We start from the raw sequence: 21,236 nt of genomic DNA, 5'->3' as shown, positions 1-21,236 counted from the left end.
TAATGTATTTATGGTCAGTCCTGGAAAACCCAATTGTATGCAGGTTTTAATTTTTTATTGTGACATATCTGTAGCCTAAATCACATCAGAAAGCTCCAAACACTATCTCTGAAACCTTAATAGATAAAAAAAAAAAAAAAATGTATGTCAGTCTACAGAGAGGAAAAGGGAAACATTTTGACGTAAGAACTGAGATGTTCTCTGTGTTACTGGAATATGATTTATTCCCATTGGCTAAAGTCAAAGCACAGAGTTTGTAAACTGAGGCTCAACATCGCGAGACTTGCAGGAACGCTTGCGAAACTGGTCAGGCAGACCAGGCCGGGCTTCCTTAGTTGTTAATTTTTCGAAATCTAAAGACACAACCTAGATTCGATTCAATGGCTTAAGTAATTGAACATGTTTTTATTCAGACCTCGTGAAAGTGACAAACTGATTCGTTTTCATTTTCGTCCAAAATAACATTGAGGGGGGTGCCTTTGATTGACGGCGTGCACATGCGCGAGACAACCGTTAGACCCGATGACGTGTTTCTGCGCATGAGCTTAGCTAGCTAACGTGATCGGGGATTTCTAGTGGAGAAGCAGTTTCTGCCTATCTTCATACTGTACTGTCTTTGGGCGAAGTGCTTCATTTTGACGTTTGGCGTTTCCTATTTGAGATAGAACCCACCTCTTCCTGTCGGTGTCAGAGTAGTAACTTCACCATATTTAGTTGGTCAGAGCCCTACAGAGTTGAGCACAGGCAACCGGGATGAAAATCTTGGTCATATCGGCGAATGCAACCGGGAGTTGACAGCCTAGAAACAGCGAGACTGGCCGCTGTTGGAAAGTGACATCAGTGGAAACAAGGCTGCACATCAAAACGGGTGCAAGCTGCCTATCGTTAGCAGACTTTGAGTGATAAGTAGCTGTCTATTGTCGGATGAGAATTCGAACTAGTAGTCGTAGGTAGCTAGATGGCTAGATAGCTAATTATCGCCAACTAGCAAGCCTTAAACTCGATTTCTTCTGGATGTAAAACTGAATTTATAAGATTTTTATTCAGTAAACTGGTAATAAACTAAAGAGCCCAGTGAATCTGCAATTATGATATCTTGACATTGTCTGTTAGCTATGCTTGTCTCAATCCATTTGCTAATCTAACAGCTGGCTAGTTTATCATCGTCGTTGAGGCTCGAGCAAGTATCGCCGTGGCAGTGAATTCTGATTGGATACCTTGATCGACTTGCAGACACCGGGACACGGAAGACACTCATCCAAAGGGACTGGAAAAGGGGCCCGTTTGACAGTGAGCAGAGAAGAGAATTAGGGGGAACCCGTAACAACTCGGTTGCATCGCCTGTGCGGTGTTGTGAACTGCCGATAAACCAGATTGAACCAAGCAAGAGTTCCTGACATTTGACATCTGTGATCCGGGGAGTGAACCGGGCAGGGACCTCATGAATGGAAATCGGAACGACAGGTAATTTGCTGTCATTGCTCATGTCATGCCAAAATGATTTACTAAATTGTTGCATGTTTCCCAACACTGACATTGCAACACAAGCAGAAAAAAAAGTATTACCAGCCAAAAAAATTACGTATTTGATTCCTAGTTAGCCAACCAATGTGAGTGTTTTTTTTGGTCCATGTCAATTTCCTTTAGACACAACGCCAACCCACAGGTGTTAGTTGAGGTGTCTCGTTCGTGGCTAGCTGCTTTTAACTACGCTAATATTTACACTCTAGAATTGCTAGTAAATTAGCTTGCAAAAAAAACTGAATAGTCCGCTGGATGCCAGAAGTTAAATCAAATGTCATTTCAATTTACCCTGCCGATTGTCCTTATGCAGGGGGGAAATTGAGAAAAAACATCAAATAACAAATTTAAACATACTTCCCTAACTTGGGTCTGTTTTCTGCTGTCTTCATGTTAAAATAAGTGCTGCACGTGTGCCTTAAGTGGACAAAAGAGGAATCATTTTTGGGGGGGCTTTTATTTTGACGTGAGGTAAGCAGAGGGGAAGTGGGTCTACAACATACGTCTGGAAAGTCTGTTTATTAACCCGATCCTTTAGATATTAATACGATTCCCCATCATAATGACCAACCGTCCTGCCCACAGGCACAGTAAGTTGAAATGGAATTGTATTTAACGTTAACGTAACAATGCTAGTGTATGTAAAAGCACCTAGGTAAATTCATGAATGGCCAGCTACTTTTTGTTTAACTGTAGCTAGGGGAGTTCCTCAACAGTTGTCTGTTGGCCATGTGTGAGTCACAGTTGAAATGTAATTCTATACACACCACGTGGTAGTACAGTGTCTTTGAAGTCTTGTAAAGTTGGGCTAGTCATAAGTGGAAGAATGCAATGAAATGGAGACTTAACAAAAGTTTTGTGGCATCATATTTCACACTTCAGCCATTATGGGTATCTTCCTACTCATGACACTCAATCGTTAGTCATAGAAAAGTCCACATGGATATGCATGATGAAACGTTCAGCACACAGGTGATTGGTGGCATCTTAATTGGGGAGAACAGACTTGTGGTAATGAGTGGAATAGTATCAACCACATGGTCTCCCAGTGTTTGATGCCATTTGTGCCGTTCTGGACATTATTACTAGTTGTTCTCCCCTCAGCAGCCTCCTGTGGTTCAGCAATAGGCTCATCTTGTTTGTCACAGCAGTCATGTGCCATGCTGTTTATCAGAGGTCAGTAGGGCCCAAAGAAATCAGTTACAGAACATGTGGACAGAATCAAGAAATCCAACAGCCCAAGTTAATTGTAAGATGTGAACAAAATGATTTGTATTTTCCTTCAACTTTCTGAAATGGTATAGAAATGCACTTGTGTTTGCTTTTTTATTTATCCTTCATTTTGTCAGAGAACAGTCTTATTTACAGCAATGAACTGGGGAATAGTTACAGGGAATGAATGAACCAATTGTAAACTGGGGATGATTAGGTGACTGTATGAGGGCCAGATTGGGAAGTTAGCCAGGACAACTGGGTTAACACCCTTACAAGTGCCATGGGCTCTTTAATGACCACAGAGTCAGGACACCTGCTTAATGTCCCACCTGAAAGATGGCACCCTACACAGGGTGAAATCCCCAATCACTGCCCTGGGGCATTGGGATATTTTTTTTAGGGAAAGGGTGCCTCCTACTGGCCCTCCAATACCACTTCCAGCAGCATCTGGTCTCCCATCCAGGGACTGACCAGGACCTTCCCTGCTTAGCTTCAGAAGCAAGCCAGCAGTGGGATGCAGGGTGGTATGTCGCTGGCTTACATACCGTGGGCGGTGCGCACATATGTCTAGTCTAGCGTTTGTGATAATGCTAATGATAACCGTTTGCTGGTAGATGGAAAGGCTTTCCCAAAAACCGTCTCAACTAAATGTTAACCACAAAGTAGCCTGTGCTTACCTGGCAGAATTATATCATTATTTGCATCAATCCAGTGACAATTTGTTTAGCTAATTGCATGCACATTAGCGCTACAGAAACACCGCAAGCCAAACAACTGTCTCTAGCTGGTGCACACTTGCATTAAAGGGTAACTACACCAACATTTCTTAGATTTTTTCCCCCCCAGACCTCAAAAGTGGTCTCCTGATATCTAAGCATTGTTATGGACTTAGAACATACATTTCTGTTTTTGTTTCTATTAAAAAAGTTTGATTTAGATTTTATAGGGTTCTAGTTCAGGAGAGGCAAAATTACTGACTATTCCTTATTCAACACGTTTTAGTTTGAATAGTAAGTGGTACTGCATGGTCCTGTTGGTCATGTTTTCTCATGAGTAGACTGCAGAACAGTGGTGACGTGTAGGCTAGGCCTAAATCAAAAAGGGAAGCATCCATAATAGAGTAGACCCTGTATAACCTAGATGGTAGCCTAGGTCAGACTGTTCCTCCTTGTCTTTTACAATGACAGCCAGGGAAACCGTCTTTACAGTTTGCATTGTCTGTAGTCGTAACGGAAACTTTCCACTTCTCCTGCAACAATACCCTAGCAGGTAGACCCAGTGAGTGACACCTGATATGGCCAGGCCAGACAGAGCTATATTCATTCCCTCCAGAGGAGGTCCCCCCTGGCAACTGACCTCCACGCCTCCTCAGGTTGTAGAGGTTTTAAAAGGGGGATAACTGGGCCATGTTCATTATGCACCAAATGGTAGACTGCGGGCTACAACAGGGTGGGACTATCTGGACTTCGACTGATAAGAAACGCTCATTTTTGCTTTTCTGTTTCCAAACATTTTGCTACAGTGTGCCCTAAAAAACAAACCTGAACAGGGCAGGTGTTTTCTCTCCGTCAGCTGCGTACCCGTGAGGGGGAACAGAACAGTGGACTTGATTCCTCAGTGAATGATTGAAAGGGGGCCCTCGTTGCTAAGAAAAGTGTGGCGTGAGAAAATGCTAATTGATTGCCTGGCCTGCTTATTAACACACTGTTCATTCCAATGGTAGTCTGGCAGCATGCAACGTTTGTGCCGTTGGAGAAACAGACCAGATTAGCTAGTGCTCATTGGATATGACTTGACCTTTTAAACCTTAAAATCACATCCATCACACAGTACATGTTGTAGCTCTGTATGGTATTTGAAAGGCAACACATGATCATAAAACGTTGTTCTTATGAGGTTGGATATTACACTGAACAACAATATCAATGCAACATGTAAAGTGTTGGTCCCGTGTTTCATGTGTTGAAATAAAAGATCCCAGAAATGTTCCATACGCACAAAAACCTAATCTCTCAAATTTTGTGCACAAATTTGTTTACATCCCTGTTAGTGAGCATTTCTCATTTGCCAAGATAATCTATCCACCTGACAGTTGTGGCATGTCAAGAAGCTGATTAAACAGCATGATCATTACACAGGTGCACCTTGTGCGGGGGACAATAAAAGGCCACTCTAAAATGAGTAGTTTGTGTGCAATTGGCATGCTGACTGCAAGAATGTCCACCAGAGCTGTTTCCAGAGAATTTAATGTTAATGTCTTTACCATAAGCTGCCTCCAGTCGTTTTTAGAGAATGTGTCAGTATGTCCAACCGACCTCACAAACGCAGGCCATGTGTATGGTGTCGAGTAGGCGAGCGGTTTGCTGATGGCAACGTTGTGAACGGAGTGCCCAATGGTGAGGTTATGGTATGGGCAGGCATAAGTTACAGCCAACGAACACAATTGCATTTTATCGATGGCAATTTGAATGTACAAAAATACCGTAACGAGATCCTGAGGCCCTTTTTACTGTTTTTTCCCCATTTTTAAAAAACAAACAAACATTTGTGCCAAAAGTTTTCTATTTTTGTTCAGTATGTGATGTTAAGATGAGTTCTACTGTCAGTTGGGGTTTTGGGTGTGTAACCTAGCACGCTTAATAGTGCATGAGAAGTGCAGCTGCTTCCTGTTGTAATGGATACGCCCGTGACATACACACAGTCATCTGCACACACCTGTGTGGGGCTTACCGAAAGAAAAGGGGACACCACACAGGCAGTACAGGTGACCCCCCCCCCCCCTCCCAAGGGTGATTGACTCAGTTACTAACTATCAAGGGGGTCTTCTAGGTAAATGTGGTTGAGGTACTTAAAGTTTGTTAGCAGTAGCTATGTTTGAATAGGCATATATGGTAGTTTTCTTTGTCTTTCTGATTCACACCCTCCCGCTCCTTCTGTTCTCCTTCTTCTTGTTCTTCCCGCTCTGTTTTGTTTCACCTAACCCCCCTGCCCACCACCTTTCTTATCCTCCCTCCTTGATCTCTCTCTCTCTCTTTCTCCTGCCTCTGTAGCGCCTCACTTTATTTGAGTAAAAAAAGGCGAAGTCGATAACCCCCTTTGATTTTCAAATCCTTGTCCAAAGCTAGGACACATAGTCAACATCACAAGATTGTGAGTGGGTCAATCAGCTAGAATATTCACACACAGGCTAGGCCTGAGTAGTATTCATTAGGCACCGACCGGAAGAAAACAGACAACAGGGAGGGACAACCTGGAGTTGTCCGATGAGGAAATACTACATTTCTCTTTCCGTTACAAAGCGTTTTTCATTGCGCGCCTGCTGAACACAACCCTGCTGAGCCATGTGTTCGTTAGGATCTTGCAGCCTGTGTCCCCATAGCCTAGAAAGGAATGTTATTTTTCACTTCTAACAAGTGAAGTAAATTAAAACAGCCCATATGCATGTGTGCTAGATTGAGAAGCATCTCTGTCTGTGTCGACCTTCACATGTTGTGAGTGTGGCTAGTATTGAGCTCATGTGGGTGGGCTTTGTGTGAGAGCTGGAGGGGGAGGGAGCTACATCAGTGGGAGAGCCAGAGAGCGAGTGACTCACAGAGCCAGAGAGGGAGGGAGAGTGCGTGGGGATAGATGGAGAGGACTGAAAGAGTCAGTAGGAGTGGGCTGTAAAGGCTGGGGGATGTCTGTCTCAGCTCTGTGGGAGGAGGAGGAGGCCTGGATTGGGCACTCTTCTCTCCTTCCTGAGCTCTGTTTAGTGAGGACCATTTAGCCTAAATCTATGGGGGGGGAACACAACATGGAGTGGCACAGTTCAGGAGGGTGGGTTCAGACAAGAAGTGAGGGACCCAGGACTGATGTGAGGGGAGTATCTTAAGGGGGTAACCAAACTTGTTTTGTGGGAGAACTGAGGGAGAGAAGACAGAGCCTGATATTGTTGAAAGTGAGAAATTATCCCAGAAAAGTTTTATTGTTGTTGTGTGTGCTGCCCTGAAACAACGCATTTGATTGGCTGGCACTAGTAGGTATTTTTTTATGTCACTGACTTCATTGAGATGAGCCCACAGACCATCAACCTGTGTTTTCAAACCATTTCACCTGCGAGTGATCAGGGGCCTGCAACTGTAGTTTTCCTTCACAGAAAATACATTAGTGCAACACATTTGTCAGAAAATAGCATAATTTTCATAAGTGTAACGATGCATGGCCATTATATTTCTAATGTTTATCATGGAAAGAATGTAGCCAGCTACATTTCCTAATGTTTTGCTAGAAGTTCATCTTGCAATTTAGCGGAGAAAAGCAGCTGCACATCAGTCAGAGCGCTGTCAGCTGATAGAATGCCCTTTCATGAGTGCAGCTGAAGCACAAAATGAGTCCAATGCCCAGCAGAAACTCCAATAAGAAGCATTTTAGATCTGCGTTTACAAAACACAGCAAGAGATTTGTTCTGCGTTTTTAATGTTTTGTCGTTACAAACACACAATTCTGCTTTAACGCGACCCCTGGCCTAATGCCAGTCCATATCTCTCCCTCCTTCCTAGTCCTAATCACAGAGTCAGAGGTTCTTCCTGACCACTAAACATGTTTTATCGTCCCCTCCCCTCCGCTAGTACCCTGATGTTCTGACCAGGCTAACAGAGCTAGCTCATTCAGGTGTTGGTGTGCGTATCCGCTCAAGGTCCAGCCTGCCTTTTCGTTTCCCCCCCCCTGCCATCCATCCTCAGGGTACTTCATGTTGCCTCTCCCTCCTTGGTCTCCCTGTACAGCTTTGGCTTGTGTTTGTTTGTGGAGTGAGTGGCCTCAGCTGTGGTGGCTCCGGTTGGTGCCCGACACTCTCTGAGCACTGAGGTAGATGGGAAAAGTGACAGAGGGGGGGGGAATAAACTAGTTTGACACGCATCAGTCCCTCTCAGCCCGCGGCGCTCTGTCACTGTGTGCGTCCGTCCGTCCTCGTGTGCCTGGGCCGCTGCCTGCTGTGACTGACGCCTTTGTGCCCCGCATCGGAGCACTAGCCCTGTTCCCACAGCCCAGGCCTATCCGGATTAGACATACAACAGCTGTATTGTGTGTGTGGGCCTGCCCTGCGTCTGTGTGAGTACGTTTTCAGACAATCATTGTGGAAGGCAGCGGGACCGAAGAGGGGAGAGCCCAGACTTGATGTGTAATGGTAACTAGGTAATGTTCATTAGGGCACAGCGTTGCAATATGTTTTAAGAGTTTCTTGTTGGAGTTGATTGAGTTCAGGTAGTAGAATGCATCTCTGTTTGAGTCTGTTTCGGAGTGTTTGCATCCATTCCATGCCTACTGAACAAGACCCCAATCAGTGTAGATATCCGCTGCTTTTCAGGGATGATGTTACTGGTTTCTCTCCTAGCCTGTGATGATATAGCCTAGTAATTTTTCACCTCACAGCATCCAGTCTGAGTGTAGCAAGCTGAGGTCGCCTGAGATCCAATGCCGGCTTGCTCATAAGACACTTAAATAAAATAAATGATGGAACAATTGCACAAAGCCAACCTTGTCGAGTTTATCGCTTGGGTCCCATTTTGGCACATCCACTTCTGTTACAGTTTGACTGAGAAATTGTCATTACAAGGTCAGTTCTGTGATGCCTCCTTATCTCTCCACATACCCACTGACTTGTCCTTTCTAATATCAGGGACATATTCATTAGGCATCAAACTGAAGAAAGTTCTTCCCTGTTTCTGACCGCTATCTGACTTTGTCCAATAACGCTAGTTTTCTGTTGTACACTGTTTTCCTACGGTATGCCCTAACGAATACTACCCAGTTTACCGCCTGTTAGTTGGTGTCTGTACTGTAGTCCGTAACATGCGGTCAGGAAAGAAAACGAGACACAGCGTTGAAAGTACCTAGAATCTTTCTGTTTGGAAAACACGTACTTCCTTTTACGACTCTTCTGACCACACACACACACACACTTTCAGAGTAAACGCACGAGGGGGAGGTTTCCTTGAACCTGCTCCCTCTCACCGCTCAATGACGCAGACCACAAGCCTTTGATGCCTCCACATGGGCTTTTGAGTAGGCCATCTCTCATTGTCAGTAATCTCGTTATGTCTATGGGAAGGCCTATAGGTCACAGGTCATGGTATTCCAGGATAGTTGAGTACTAATCATGTTGTGCATTTTAGGCATCAACTTTGTAGTTTTGTAGACTTCAACATTTTTGGTTGATCCATTGATGTGTATCTCAGGTCAATGAGGTCATATGAGCAGTTAGTTCAGCTTCGCACTCCTTTGTGTGTGTGTTCCATTGAGCCACTGGTCTCTGCTATGTTGCTTGCTTGGTACTGAGCATGCCTTATATGGGCAGTGGGTGACCTGAGGACAGTGCCAGCTCGGGGCCATTGGCCTACACAGTGTCAGAGAAACCTCAGACTAGAGTAGTCAGCTCCCCCCTCTACTTACCTCCCTGCCCTGGCCCCGGACAGCCGCATCCCTCCACAACGTTCCCCTCTACAGTTCCCAGGGGCGTGCTTGTACTTGTTTTGTCTGCAAGGGGCTCAAATAGTTTAGAAGGGGGGGGGAGAATTGAGAGATACTAGGCGTGTGTGTGCTTGAGAAGCATTCTGAATGATCAGTGACAGAAAATAGGCTAACATGCCTTGGAAAGGATTTTTGCGATCAAGTTGAGTTCTGCACACGAGTGTGTTTTGAATCCATTTCTTTGAACGTCTGAGGGAGAAATGGCCAGGAGGGTTAGGTTTAATAACCGGAAGCTTGGAAATGTTGAGTAGTTTGTTGCAGTGTTCTGCATTTCTGATCCGCTGTTTGTGGGTGTGTGTTTTCCTTTTCTCTTTGTGGCCTTGGTGTTTCTTTGTGTCTCGCTCGCTGCATGGTGGGATGATGACGCTGCAGCTGCTTTCCTGTGTGTATGGTTGGTCGAGCTTGCTTGCGTGTTTCGGTAAGGGCGTGTCAGAAGGCACCTGTGCGTGCGTGTATCTGTAAGACAGCAGCAAATTGTATTCGTCACATGCGCCGAATACAACAGGTGGGGACCTTACCGTGAAATGCTTACACACACACGCACATCAGCAGGACGTGTATGCGTGCGTGAGAGAGTGTGTGTGTGTGCGCGCGCAATATCTTGTTAGGTGTGTGTGTGTAAAAGAACATCAGGACTAGAAGGAAAGTGTTTTAAAATTAGTCTTTTTATATAGAATGCCTGGCACAATGTCCAGAGGCAGGATGCTGCTCCTCCTGTGTTTCTCTCTCTGCGTTGGCCCAGTGACTCATGCAGCGTGGAGGCTAGTAGTACAATATGCGTGCCTGAGAGGAATACCAGCCCTCCCTGCCCATTCCCCCAGCCATCCTACTCCTCCCTCTTCTCCTCCTTGGCTTACTCACCCCCACCGCAGCACAGGAAAAGCAATCTGTGTGTCAGAGAGCGCCTGTGTCTCTCACGGTCTGATTGTGTTTTTGTGTGGCGGTATGAGTAAACCCATGTGTCTCTCTCGCTCTCTCTGTTTGTCTGAGACCTGCACTAGTCTCCCCTCGGCCCCCTGGATAATTTCCATCACAAAGGGCTGGTGTGTGTCCGTGGGACAGTTATGGCTGGAATTCCAGACTTCTCTCTCCCCCTTTCTCTGCTGTCATTGTGACCCACCCAAGGTCTAGCCTTAGCCTACACCCAACCTGCATCTGTCACCCCTGTACCCACCCCTCAAGGTCCACCAGGCGAGAGAAACAGAAGGGGAGAGAACCATGAACGCTCCAGCTTCTGAAAGACAGCCCTAAACAAACATTTTTGCTCATGCTCTAGGCCCATGAGCTGGCAGCACCTGAGAGAGGGTTCTGTAATGTTTTTTCTTCCATTTCCCCCCCCCCCCCCCACCTGCGCTGGGGCTCCGAATGAACTGACACCCACTCGTATGCTCATCATGACTCAATAGGAGGTGAATCATTCATAGCCCTGACACTCATTTATTAATGACACGTTGGGGCAGTTTGGTTTTGGCGGTGGAGAGTACCAGAGAGAGGCTGAGGGGGAAACTCCCATGGTTTACTTTCTGCTTGTCTTCTTGAGTTGCGAGATGGAGATGGGAGTGTTGAATAGGGGTGATATGTATATGGAACAAACATTTAAATGCAACATGCAACAATTTCACCAAATTATTATGTTTTTTTATATAATTCGGCCAAATTCTCTAAAACTATGTTGGAGGCGGCTAAGAGAAATCAACATTCAATTACCATATCTGGCAACAGCTCTGGTGGACATTCCTGCAGTCAGCATGCCAATTGCACGCTCCCTCAACCCTCAACATCTGTGGCATTGTGTTGTGTGACAAAACGGCACATTTCAGAGTGGCCTTTTATTGTTCCCAGCACCAGGTGCACCTGTGTAATGAGGCTGTTTAATCAGCTCCTTGATATGCCACATCTGTCAAGTGGATGCATTATTTTGGCAAAGGAGAAATGCTCACTAACAAGAATGTTAACAAAAGCTTTTTGTGCATCTGCAAAATGTCTGGTATCTTTATTTCAGCTCATGAAACATGGTACCAACACTTTACATGTTCCGTTTGATATTTTTGTTCAGTATAGTTTAGGATGTAAAAACAATATACTGACTCATCTGAACTCAGTTGTTAGACTGAGTGTTGCTCAATAGTTCAGCGTCTCACGTAGGCCATCTGAACAACAGCGTCAAAGCAAATGTTCGGCTAAACCAGCGCGACGTTTCAAAAGGCGAATTGTTTATTTTTATTTTTTTCTACATCAGCTGATGTTGATGGGCAGGCCACGAGACGGCAGACCCAAAATGGCACTGGGATGAGTGTGGCACATCGGGGTGTTTTTAAAATAACTCTGTCTACTGGGTTAAAGTGATTACTGTGTAAGACATCCTGTGCCTGGGGGTGGCAATGTGTGGGACGCACCGCTGTGTGCACACACACACACACACGTCTGGGTGTTTTGTTTCGGTTTAATTTTTCATAGTGAAACCAAACCTTTGTATTCCCCCCCCCCCCCCCCCATAGTATTCCTCGCTGTCTCTGTACTTTCTAAAATGGTTCCTTCCAGTAGATTCTTTCAGCCAACATCTCTATCTTCTTGACACACAGGCAGCAGGTGATTGAGACCTAACTTTTTCGTCAAAGTGGCCACTACAAAGCCGATTTAGCAATTTACTAATCTAAGCCTGTTCCTCAAAGAACTGGTCTGTTGTAATGGAAATTGAATGATTGTTCCCTTTTTCCATTCTCCCTCTCTCCCCCCTCCTTCCGTCTCTAGGAGCCGTTGGAGCCCAGCCCCTGTTCACTGTGCCTCGGCGGCCTGGCTATGGCACCATGGGAAAGCCCATCAAGCTGCTGGCCAACTGCTTCCAGGTGGATATCCCAAAGATAGACGTCTACCTCTATGAGGTGGACATCAAGCCCGAGAAGTGCCCGCGCCGCGTCAACAGGTACGCCTAGAATGACGGAGTTTGCCTTTTGCTAGGATCTCCAAATTGTTTCACATGGTATCAGATCATGGGTTGTTCATGTGGTTGTTGAAGTGTGACTAGAGGTAATTTGATGTTTTATTCGACTTGTGTTTTATTTATTATTATTACTTTGAACACTAATTATAGAGCCACATATGGGCAGATAAAGAGCCACAGGTTGCAGACCATTGGACAAGTCTAAAGAGGTCAACTTGTTTTGGTCTTGTGTTCTGTAGGGAGGTGGTGGACTCCATGGTGCAGCACTTCAAGGTTACCATCTTTGGGGATCGTCGGCCAGTCTACGATGGGAAGAGGAGCTTGTACACAGCCAACCCGCTGCCTGTGGCAACCGCAGGGGTAAGATGGATGTGGACTGACACCCAGCCACACACACACAGTCAAACCTACCTGGCGCTCCTACAAGACCGAAAACACACTCTCACTCACGCTCCCACACTTCTTGATGTGTTAATGCACGCACACACCTCTAACCCCCCCCCCCCCCAACCCCCACACACACACAGGTGGATCTGGATGTCACTCTACCGGGTGAGGGGGGCAAGGACCGGCCCTTTAAGGTCTCAATCAAGTTTGTGTCTCTGGTGAGCTGGCACATGCTGCACGAGGTGCTAACGGGCCGCAGCGTGCCTGAGCCCCTGGAGCTGGACAAGCCCATCAGCACCAACCCAGTACACGCTGTGGACGTGGTGCTGCGACACCTGCCCTCCATGAAGTGAGTTAGACAGTCGCCAACCAAGTGGTCATAATAGGGACTGTTAGAACTGTGATTGGGTTAATTATTTGATAAACAGGATGGATGCATTTCTGAAAAGTTGACCATTTATTCCTGGAAACCTCAGTAAACTGATTTAAAAGCAAACGACGCAACTCTGCTACACGTTCTTTTTACTTTTGAGGCAGATTTATTTACTGGAGATGTAGGCCTAATAAACCCATATGGTATTTAATTTGCTGGCCCGAGAGACTTGATTTTATTCCAAGATCATTTCTGAATGACAAATCAAGTACTGAATTTCAGTGAGGACTCACTTCCGATTAGTGCCACATTGGTAATGAAACGCGTGAATGTATGCCCTTGCAAAACAAAATGTGGTTGTTTTCATGGCCTGACGATAATCAGTCAGGAAATCAAGTTCATAGTGACTACCTATGCCTTCATACCAGACTTCACTCGTAGCCTCCTCCACTCAAAAACAATGTGTTATCAGCATGCCTACCAATACTGAATAAAACCTAAGTCTTAAATAAAAACACCTGCCATAAGGATATGTTTGCTATAGCTTCAGGCTACTGCATTGACAGAATGTGTCCAGGACTTGCTAGGAAACGCAAATGTTGTTATTAATTAGTCTTTGCCGCTCAGTGATAGGATGTCGATAAGGTCGTGTGGAGTTTTCACCCTCTCGTTTCATTGATGTTCAGTGTCAATTGAAAAATAGATTGTTGTCAGACTGTCACTGTGCAAAGTGCTATTGACCAAGATTCTTGTCCAGGTTGTGGAAACTAACCTCCCCATTCTCCTGTATGTCCCCCTTCTATCTCTCTTCCCTTGTTTTTGTTTCTCTTCTCTCACTCTTCTCCCCCCTCACTATCTCTCTATTTCTCCTCCCCCTCTCCAGGTACACTCCAGTGGGTCGCTCCTTCTTCTCAGCCCCAGAGGGCTACGACCATCCCCTGGGAGGGGGGAGAGAGGTGTGGTTTGGTTTCCACCAGTCTGTACGCCCCGCCATGTGGAAGATGATGCTCAATATTGACGGTGAGGACGACGCACATCACGTTGCCACCAATCCTAACCTTAACCATTAGTGGGAGGAAAAAAACAAATCTGGGGCCATATGGATCAGAGTAGGAGTTGTTATCTAGGATCAAGTCCCCCTGTCCATGTAATCTTATTCAATGTGATCTAAAGGGCTAAACTGATCTTAGATCATCACTCCTACTCTGAGAGGCTTTATGAATACAGGCCCTGAACCTGTATCGGTGTTTGGGGCAACTTCTACCTAATATGGGAGGACTCCATAGTGGGTGTTGTGCCGCATGCTGGCAACAGGGTGGTTTGGAAGGAAGGTTCTGGTTATAGGTGGGTGGGCTGGCCATAGCCTTTGTAGAAGGTGGTGGGGGGTGTGTCTCTTGCTTTGTGGGAACTGCCTAGGCGGTTGCTGTGGAGACGGAGGTGCAGGGATCTGAGGGGCGCTTTGTGTTTGGGAGCGATTTTGGTGGGCTGCTTTTGTTTTGGGGAGTGTTTGACTGCTCTCTCTGTCTTAGTGCCTCTCTCTCAGGCGGTTTTCCCGCTCTCCCTCTCTCGCAAATCATTTGGCTTCGTCTAGCCCATCGCCCATTCGTCACCAAAAGGCAGAAAAAGTCCAGGCGTCTGCAAATTATTCTCTTTTTCATTAGTCATTGTGTGCTCAAGCAATGAGGAGAATAGGCCCTGAAAGAGCGCGAAAGCAAATAGGCGCCAATGATCTGTTTTATCTCACCAGGGGACGGACACACACACACACACACACACACACACACACACACACACACACACACACACACACACACACACACACACACACACACACATCCTAGCTGAAGATACAGCAACACTGAGAAAGTGTGTGTGTGTGTAAGCAACAAACAAAAAACCCTTTCATTTTCATACTCCCAAGAGTAGTGTATCACCACTATCACAAGCATCAAAACATACATGACATTTCTGTTTATGGGGATGACAACCCTACCGTCTCCGGGGAGAGTGACCGTCACCTGCACTCCACATCATTTATAATTGCATGTATGCTCCGATTGTCGCTGTCAGATGTGGCCCTGACGTCACTGTGAAGTTATCCCAGTGTCAGTGAAGCATCTGTTTCCTCTCTACTCATCTCTCCATTCAGGTGGAAAAAGCATTAGGGCCTTCATCTAGGCGCCAACTTCCTCTAACGGCACATAAAACCAGAGGGATGTGGATGTTCCTCCTAGGTTTTATTTCATGTTTGAGAGCCATATTGGCATGTCCCTTCCCTGAGGTACTTAGGTGGTGTCCCTGGCTATGAAACAGACCTTGTGCTGCTGTACTTGGTCTGATTTGAGATATAAGCCTAAATAGCAAAAAATGATGATGGTTGATAATTGATGACAAATGGCTGTTTCTGGCGTGATGTACAGTTGAAGTCGGAAGTTTACTGAGTCATTAAAACTCGTTTTTCATCCACTCCACAAATTTCATCTCAACAAACTATAGTTTTGGCAAGTCAGTTAGGACATCTACTTTGTGAATGACACAAGTAATTCTTCCAACAATTGTAAACAGATGGATTATTTCACTTATAATTCATTGTATCACAATTCCAGTGGGTCAGAAGTTTACATACACTAAGTTGACTGTGCCTTTAAACAGCTTGGAAAATTCCAGAAAATGATGTCATGGCTTTAGAAGCTTCTGTCTGATAGGCTAATTGACATAATTTGAGTCAATTGGAGGTGTACCTGTGGATGTATTTCAAGGCCTACCTTCAAACTCAGTGCCTCTTTGCTTGACATCATGGAAAAATCAGCCAAGACCTCAGAAAACAAATTGTAGACCTCCACAAGTCTGGTTCATCCTTGGGAGCAATTTCCAAACGCCTGAGGGTACCACGTTCATCTGTACAAACAATAGTACGCAAGTATAAACACCATGGGACCAGCCGTCATACCGCTCAGGAAGAAGACGCGTTCCGTCTCCCAGAGATGAACGCACTTTGGTACGAAAAGTGCAAGTCAATCCCAGAACAACAGCAAAAGACCTTGTGAAGATGCTGGAGGAAACGGGTACAAAAGTATCTATATCCACAGTAAAACGAGTCCTATATTGACATGCCCTGAAAGGCTGCTCAGCAAGGAAGAAGCCACTGCTCCAAAACCGCCACAAAAAAGCCAGACTACGGGTTGCAACTGCACATGTGGACAAAGATTGTACTTTTTGGAGAAATGTCCTATGGTCTGATGAAACAAAAATAGAACTGTTTGCCATAATGACCATCGTTATGTTTGGAGGAAAAAGGGGGATGCTTGCAAGCCGAAGAACACCATTCCAACCGTGAAGCACGAGGGTGGCAGCATCATGTTGTGGCGGTGCTTGGCTGCCGGAGGGACTGGTGCACTTCACAAAATAGATTGCATCATGAGGATGGAAAATTGTGGATATATTGAAGCAACATCTCAAGACATCAGTCAGGAAGTTAAAGCTTGGTCGCAAATGGGTCTTCCAAATGGACAATGACCCCAAGCATACTTCCAAAGTTGTGGCAAAATGGCTTAAAGACAACGAAGTCAAGGTATTGGAGTGGCCATCACAAAACCCTGACCTCAATCCTATAGAAATGTTGTAGGCAGAACTGAAAAAGCATGTGCGAGCAAGGAGGCCTACAAACCTGACTCAGTTGCACCAGCTCTGTCAGGAGGAATGGGCCAAAATTTACCCAACTTATTGTGGGAAGCTTGTGGAAGGCTACCCAAAACGTTTGACCCAAGTTAAACAATTTAAAGTCAGTGCTACCAAATACTAATTGAGTATATGTAAACTTCTGACCCACTGGGAATGTGATGAAGGAAACAAAAGCTGAAATAAATAATTCTCTCTCCTATTATTCTGACATTTCTTGTTCTTAAAATAAAGTGGTGATCCTAACTGACCTAAGACAGGACATTTTTACTAGGATTAATTGTCAGGGATTGTGGAAAACTGAGTTTAAATGTATTTGGCTAACGTGTGTGTGTAAACGTCTGACTTCAACTGTATTTGACAGACTAATATCAATTCACATTTTGCATCTACAGTAAATAGCTAGTGAGATTACTCTCGGTTTTGGCAGGTAGTGCCAGTGATGAGTAAATCTGAATGAGTGGGATCGAGTCTTGTGTTTGATGGCCCTGCCTGTCCTGCAGTGTCTGCCACGGCCTTCTACAAAGCCCAGCCAGTGATCCAGTTCATGTGTGAGGTCCTGGACATCCACAACATAGACGAGCAGCCCCGACCTCTCACAGACTCCCACCGGGTCAAATTCACCAAAGAAATAAAAGGTAGTGCGTTTTGTCTGTGTGCGTGAATGCGGATGTAAACTAGGATTTGGGGGTGCCTTTGTACACACGTTTGTGTCATTCCCACGTCCCTGAGGTCATAAAAGCTGTCACTGTCCTGTCCAGGTCTGAAGGTGGAGGTCACACACTGTGGCACCATGCGGAGGAAGTACCGTGTTTGCAATGTGACCCGTCGGCCCGCCAGCCATCAAACGTGAGTCAAGAGCGCCCCAAAGAGATGGTGGGGTGGGACTAGACGTAGATGAGGTGGAGTGGGATTAAGGAGAGGCCAGAGAGACTGGGAGACGAGCATGGAGCCTGGGGTCTGTTTGTATGTGTGGGGTGTGGTGTGGTGGGGTGGGGCGGGATGGGATGGGATGAGAGGGGAGTAAGCACTTAAATGTAGGATGACCAATTCACAAGAATTCACCAGAACCACAAAATGTCTGAGTCAGATCCTTGTCTCGAGGTCAATGGGTGTTAGTCATCGTTGGCCAATATGCTATTACATGCAGCTGTTTATCTGCTGCTACTTTGTTTTCCAGTATCTACTGATGCTCAACATTTTGATAGCTTTGTGAGGCCGTTTCTGTATCTTCACTGTATTGATCTTAACTAGAAATTGAAGACTCGAGCTCCAGACAAGCCCCTCTTGCACAGCCCCTTTCAATGTTAAAGATGTTCTTAACCTTTGCCGTTCCATCTACCTGTTGTGGTCAGGTTCCCTCTGCAGCTGGAGAATGGTCAAACGGTGGAACGCACGGTGGCCCAGTACTTCAGAGAGAAGTACAGCCTGCAGCTCAAATATCCCCACCTGCCCTGCCTCCAGGTGGGGCAGGAGCAGAAGCACACCTACCTGCCCCTGGAGGTGAGAAATATTCATTTCTTTGCCTGATTCACACTACAGGGCTGACCCCCAAACCTTACTGTGATGGCTCGGATATTGTCTTTTCACGTTGTCCTTTTTAGCGTGGCTTCAGTTTAGTCAAATAGTGTGATTCAGGCATTGGTGAATAAAATGCTTTGCAATATACTCAATGCTTTGGTGCTGTGTCCTTGCAGGTGTGTAACATAGTAGCAGGGCAGCGCTGCATCAAGAAACTGACAGATAATCAGACGTCCACTATGATCAAAGCCACGGCTCGCTCTGCACCTGACAGACAGGAGGAAATCAGCCGGCTGGTGAGTCAGTGGTGTCGCCTGGTGGCACGAAGGCTTGTTTACTTTTATACAACAGGTGGGTGTAATCCTGGATGCTGATTGGTTAACCCCATTCCAGGCGTTGTCTATTCCAGAAGTTAACACCGGCTAAATCTACGGAGTTGAAATGCCTATTTACTCTGTTCCATCTGACTGTGGAATCCACTGTCTCGTCAGTTCAGCCAGGCTTAAACTTGATCTCCACTATTAAAAAGCATCTAGACATTATCTCCCATTTTCTTTTGGACTAGCATTTAGTTTTCAACAGCGGATATTTGTAATAACCTTTCTGTCTCTCCGACATTTGCAACATTGTTTCAATATTGAAATTCGATCTCCAGTTGTCCTTTGGTAATGAACGTGTCGGGGCGAGACAAGCTGGCAACTTTTCTCAGCCAGTCAATCATGAATCAGCATTGTTTTTATGGATATATACAGTACCAGTCAAAAGTTTGGACACCTACTCATTCAAGGGGATTTTCTTTATTATTACTATTTTCTACATTGTAGAAATAATAGTGAAGACATCAAAACTATGAAATGACACATGGAATCATGTAGTAACCACAAAAATGCTTTTCCAGCAGTCTAGAAGGAATTCCCACATATGCTGAGCGGTTGTTGGCTGCTTTTCCTTCACTCTGCAGTCCGACTCATCCCAAACCATCTCATTGGGTTGAGGTCGGGTGATTGTGGAGGCCAGGTCATCTGTTGCAGCACTTCATCACTCTCCTTCTTGGTCAGCCTGGAGGTGTGTTTTAGGTCATTGTCCTGTTGAAAAACAAACCAGATGGGATGACGTCTCGCTGCAGAATGCTGTGGTATCCATGCTGGTAAAGTGTGTCTTGAATTCTAAATAAATCAGTGTCACCAGCAAAGCACCATCACACCTCCTCCTCCATTCTTCACGGTGGGGACCACGCATGCGGAGATCATCCGTTCACTTACACTGTGTCTCACAAAGACACGGCGGTTGGAACCAAAAATCTCAAATTTGGACTCATCAGACCAAAGGCATTTTCCGGATTGACTGACCTTCATGTCTTAACGTAATGATGGACAGTCGTTTCTCTTTTCTTATTTGAGCTGTTCTTGCCATAATATGGACTTGGTCTTTTACCAAATAGGGCTTTTTTCTGTATAGCAACCCTACCTTGTCACAACACAACTGATTGGCTCAAACGCATTAATTAGTGGAATTTCTTTCCTTTTTATCTTTTAAAAGGCTCACTTGTTAATTGAAATGTATTCCAGGTGACTACCTCATGAAGCTGGTTGAGAGAATGCCAAGAGTGTGCAAAGCTGTCAAGGCAAAGGGTGGCAACATTGTAAAATCTCAAATATAAAATATATTTTGATTTGTTTTTAGTTACTACTTTTTTGGTTACTACATGATTCCATATGTGTTATTTCATACTTTTGATGTCTTCACTATTATTCTACAATGTAGAAAATAGTAAAATAAAGAAAAACCTTTGAATGAGTAGGTGTTCTAAAACTTTTGACTGGTACTGTATATGAGGTCAATAGAAAAGAAAGGAAATGCAGCTAGTTTGCTGCACTGTTTGACGTGACTGTGTTAGTCATAGTAGGCTGGCTAGCTAAAACTTTTAAAATGTTGCTAGCCATCATGGCAACGGAACATTTAGAACAAACGACTGTTGCATCCATAGATTTAGAACAAAAGACTTAACGACTGGGTCGCTGGCAACCAAACCGATAGAACAAATGACCAGCCGGCTTGGGTAGCAACCATAGATTTTTGTCGGGACTATATCTTGTGGAAGGATAAAATTGTCATAAAAAAATGTATTTTTATTAATTTATTCATACTATGTCAATCATTATTTGAATATGTTCGTAATGCCCTCAACCGGTGTTTGGAGGATATATTACTACGCTTTGCCAAAACGTCTGAGTAGGAGTGCTAATCTAGGATCAGGTCACCTGTCTTGTTCATTGTGATCTAAAAGGCTATACTGATCTTAGATCGGCACTCCTACTCTGAGACGCTTAATGAATACGGGCCCAGGTCAGTGTTAATTAAGGTCAGTGAAATGCCAGGTCGGAGATGGCATTGTTGCGGCATGGTGGCTAGCTGTCACCAGCACACTGCCTGGCCATGGTGTTTTCTGGAGGATGAGATAGGCTGCCATCGACGCCATTAGACTCCATCAGACGGCATCTCATTCAGCCTCTGCTGCTTTGTGATGTCACAAAGTGCTGTACAGAAACACAGCCTAAAACCCCAAACAGCAAGCAATGCAGGTGTAGAAGCACAGTGGCTAGGAAAAACTCCCTAGAAAAGCCAAAACCTAGGAAGAAACCTAGAGAGGAACCAGGGTATGAGGGGTGGCCAGTCCTCTTCTGGCTGTGCCGGGTGGAGATTATAACAGAACATGGCCAAGATGTTCATAGATTACCAGCAGGGTCAAATAATAATCACAGTGGTTGTCGAGGGTGCAACAGGTCAGCACCTCAGGAGTACATGTCAGTTGGCTTATCATCGCCGATCATTCAGAGTATCTCTACCACTCCTGCTATCTCTAGAGTTGAAAACAGCAGGTCTTAGGACAAGGTAGCACAACCGGTGAACAGGTCAGGGTTCCATAGCCGCAGGCAGAACAGTTGAAACTGGAGCAGCAGCACGGCCAGGTGGACTGGGGAAACAAGGAGTCATCAGGCCAGGTAGACCTGAGGCATGGTCCTAGGGCTCAGGTCCTCCGAGAGAGAATTAGAGAGAGCGTACTTAAATTCACACAGGACACCGGTTAAGACG

General features: G+C 45.3%; 1 protein-coding gene across 2 annotated transcripts in view; it reads left to right on the top strand.

Moving 5' to 3' along the window:
- Positions 1-68: 68 nt before the first annotated feature.
- The window catches only part of LOC129837769 (protein argonaute-3), a 47,080-nt gene continuing 25,912 nt past the window's right edge, over positions 69-21,236 (top strand). For both annotated transcript variants that reach the window (XM_055904205.1, XM_055904204.1), the window contains exons 1-9: positions 69-1,464; positions 11,995-12,166; positions 12,424-12,544; positions 12,712-12,920; positions 13,828-13,964; positions 17,126-17,260; positions 17,384-17,471; positions 17,978-18,125; positions 18,320-18,439. In XM_055904205.1, coding sequence (XP_055760180.1) covers positions 1,446-1,464; positions 11,995-12,166; positions 12,424-12,544; positions 12,712-12,920; positions 13,828-13,964; positions 17,126-17,260; positions 17,384-17,471; positions 17,978-18,125; positions 18,320-18,439 — 1,149 coding nt within the window. In that variant the 5' untranslated portion in view covers positions 69-1,445. The remainder of the gene's footprint in view (positions 1,465-11,994; positions 12,167-12,423; positions 12,545-12,711; positions 12,921-13,827; positions 13,965-17,125; positions 17,261-17,383; positions 17,472-17,977; positions 18,126-18,319; positions 18,440-21,236) is intronic.

The sequence above is a fragment of the Salvelinus fontinalis genome, chromosome 38 (genome assembly GCF_029448725.1).
Source record: "Salvelinus fontinalis isolate EN_2023a chromosome 38, ASM2944872v1, whole genome shotgun sequence".
Classification (NCBI taxonomy): domain Eukaryota; kingdom Metazoa; phylum Chordata; class Actinopteri; order Salmoniformes; family Salmonidae; genus Salvelinus; species Salvelinus fontinalis.
The sequence above is the reverse complement of the archived record's forward strand: the minus strand, read 5'-3'. Positions and strand labels throughout refer to the sequence as shown.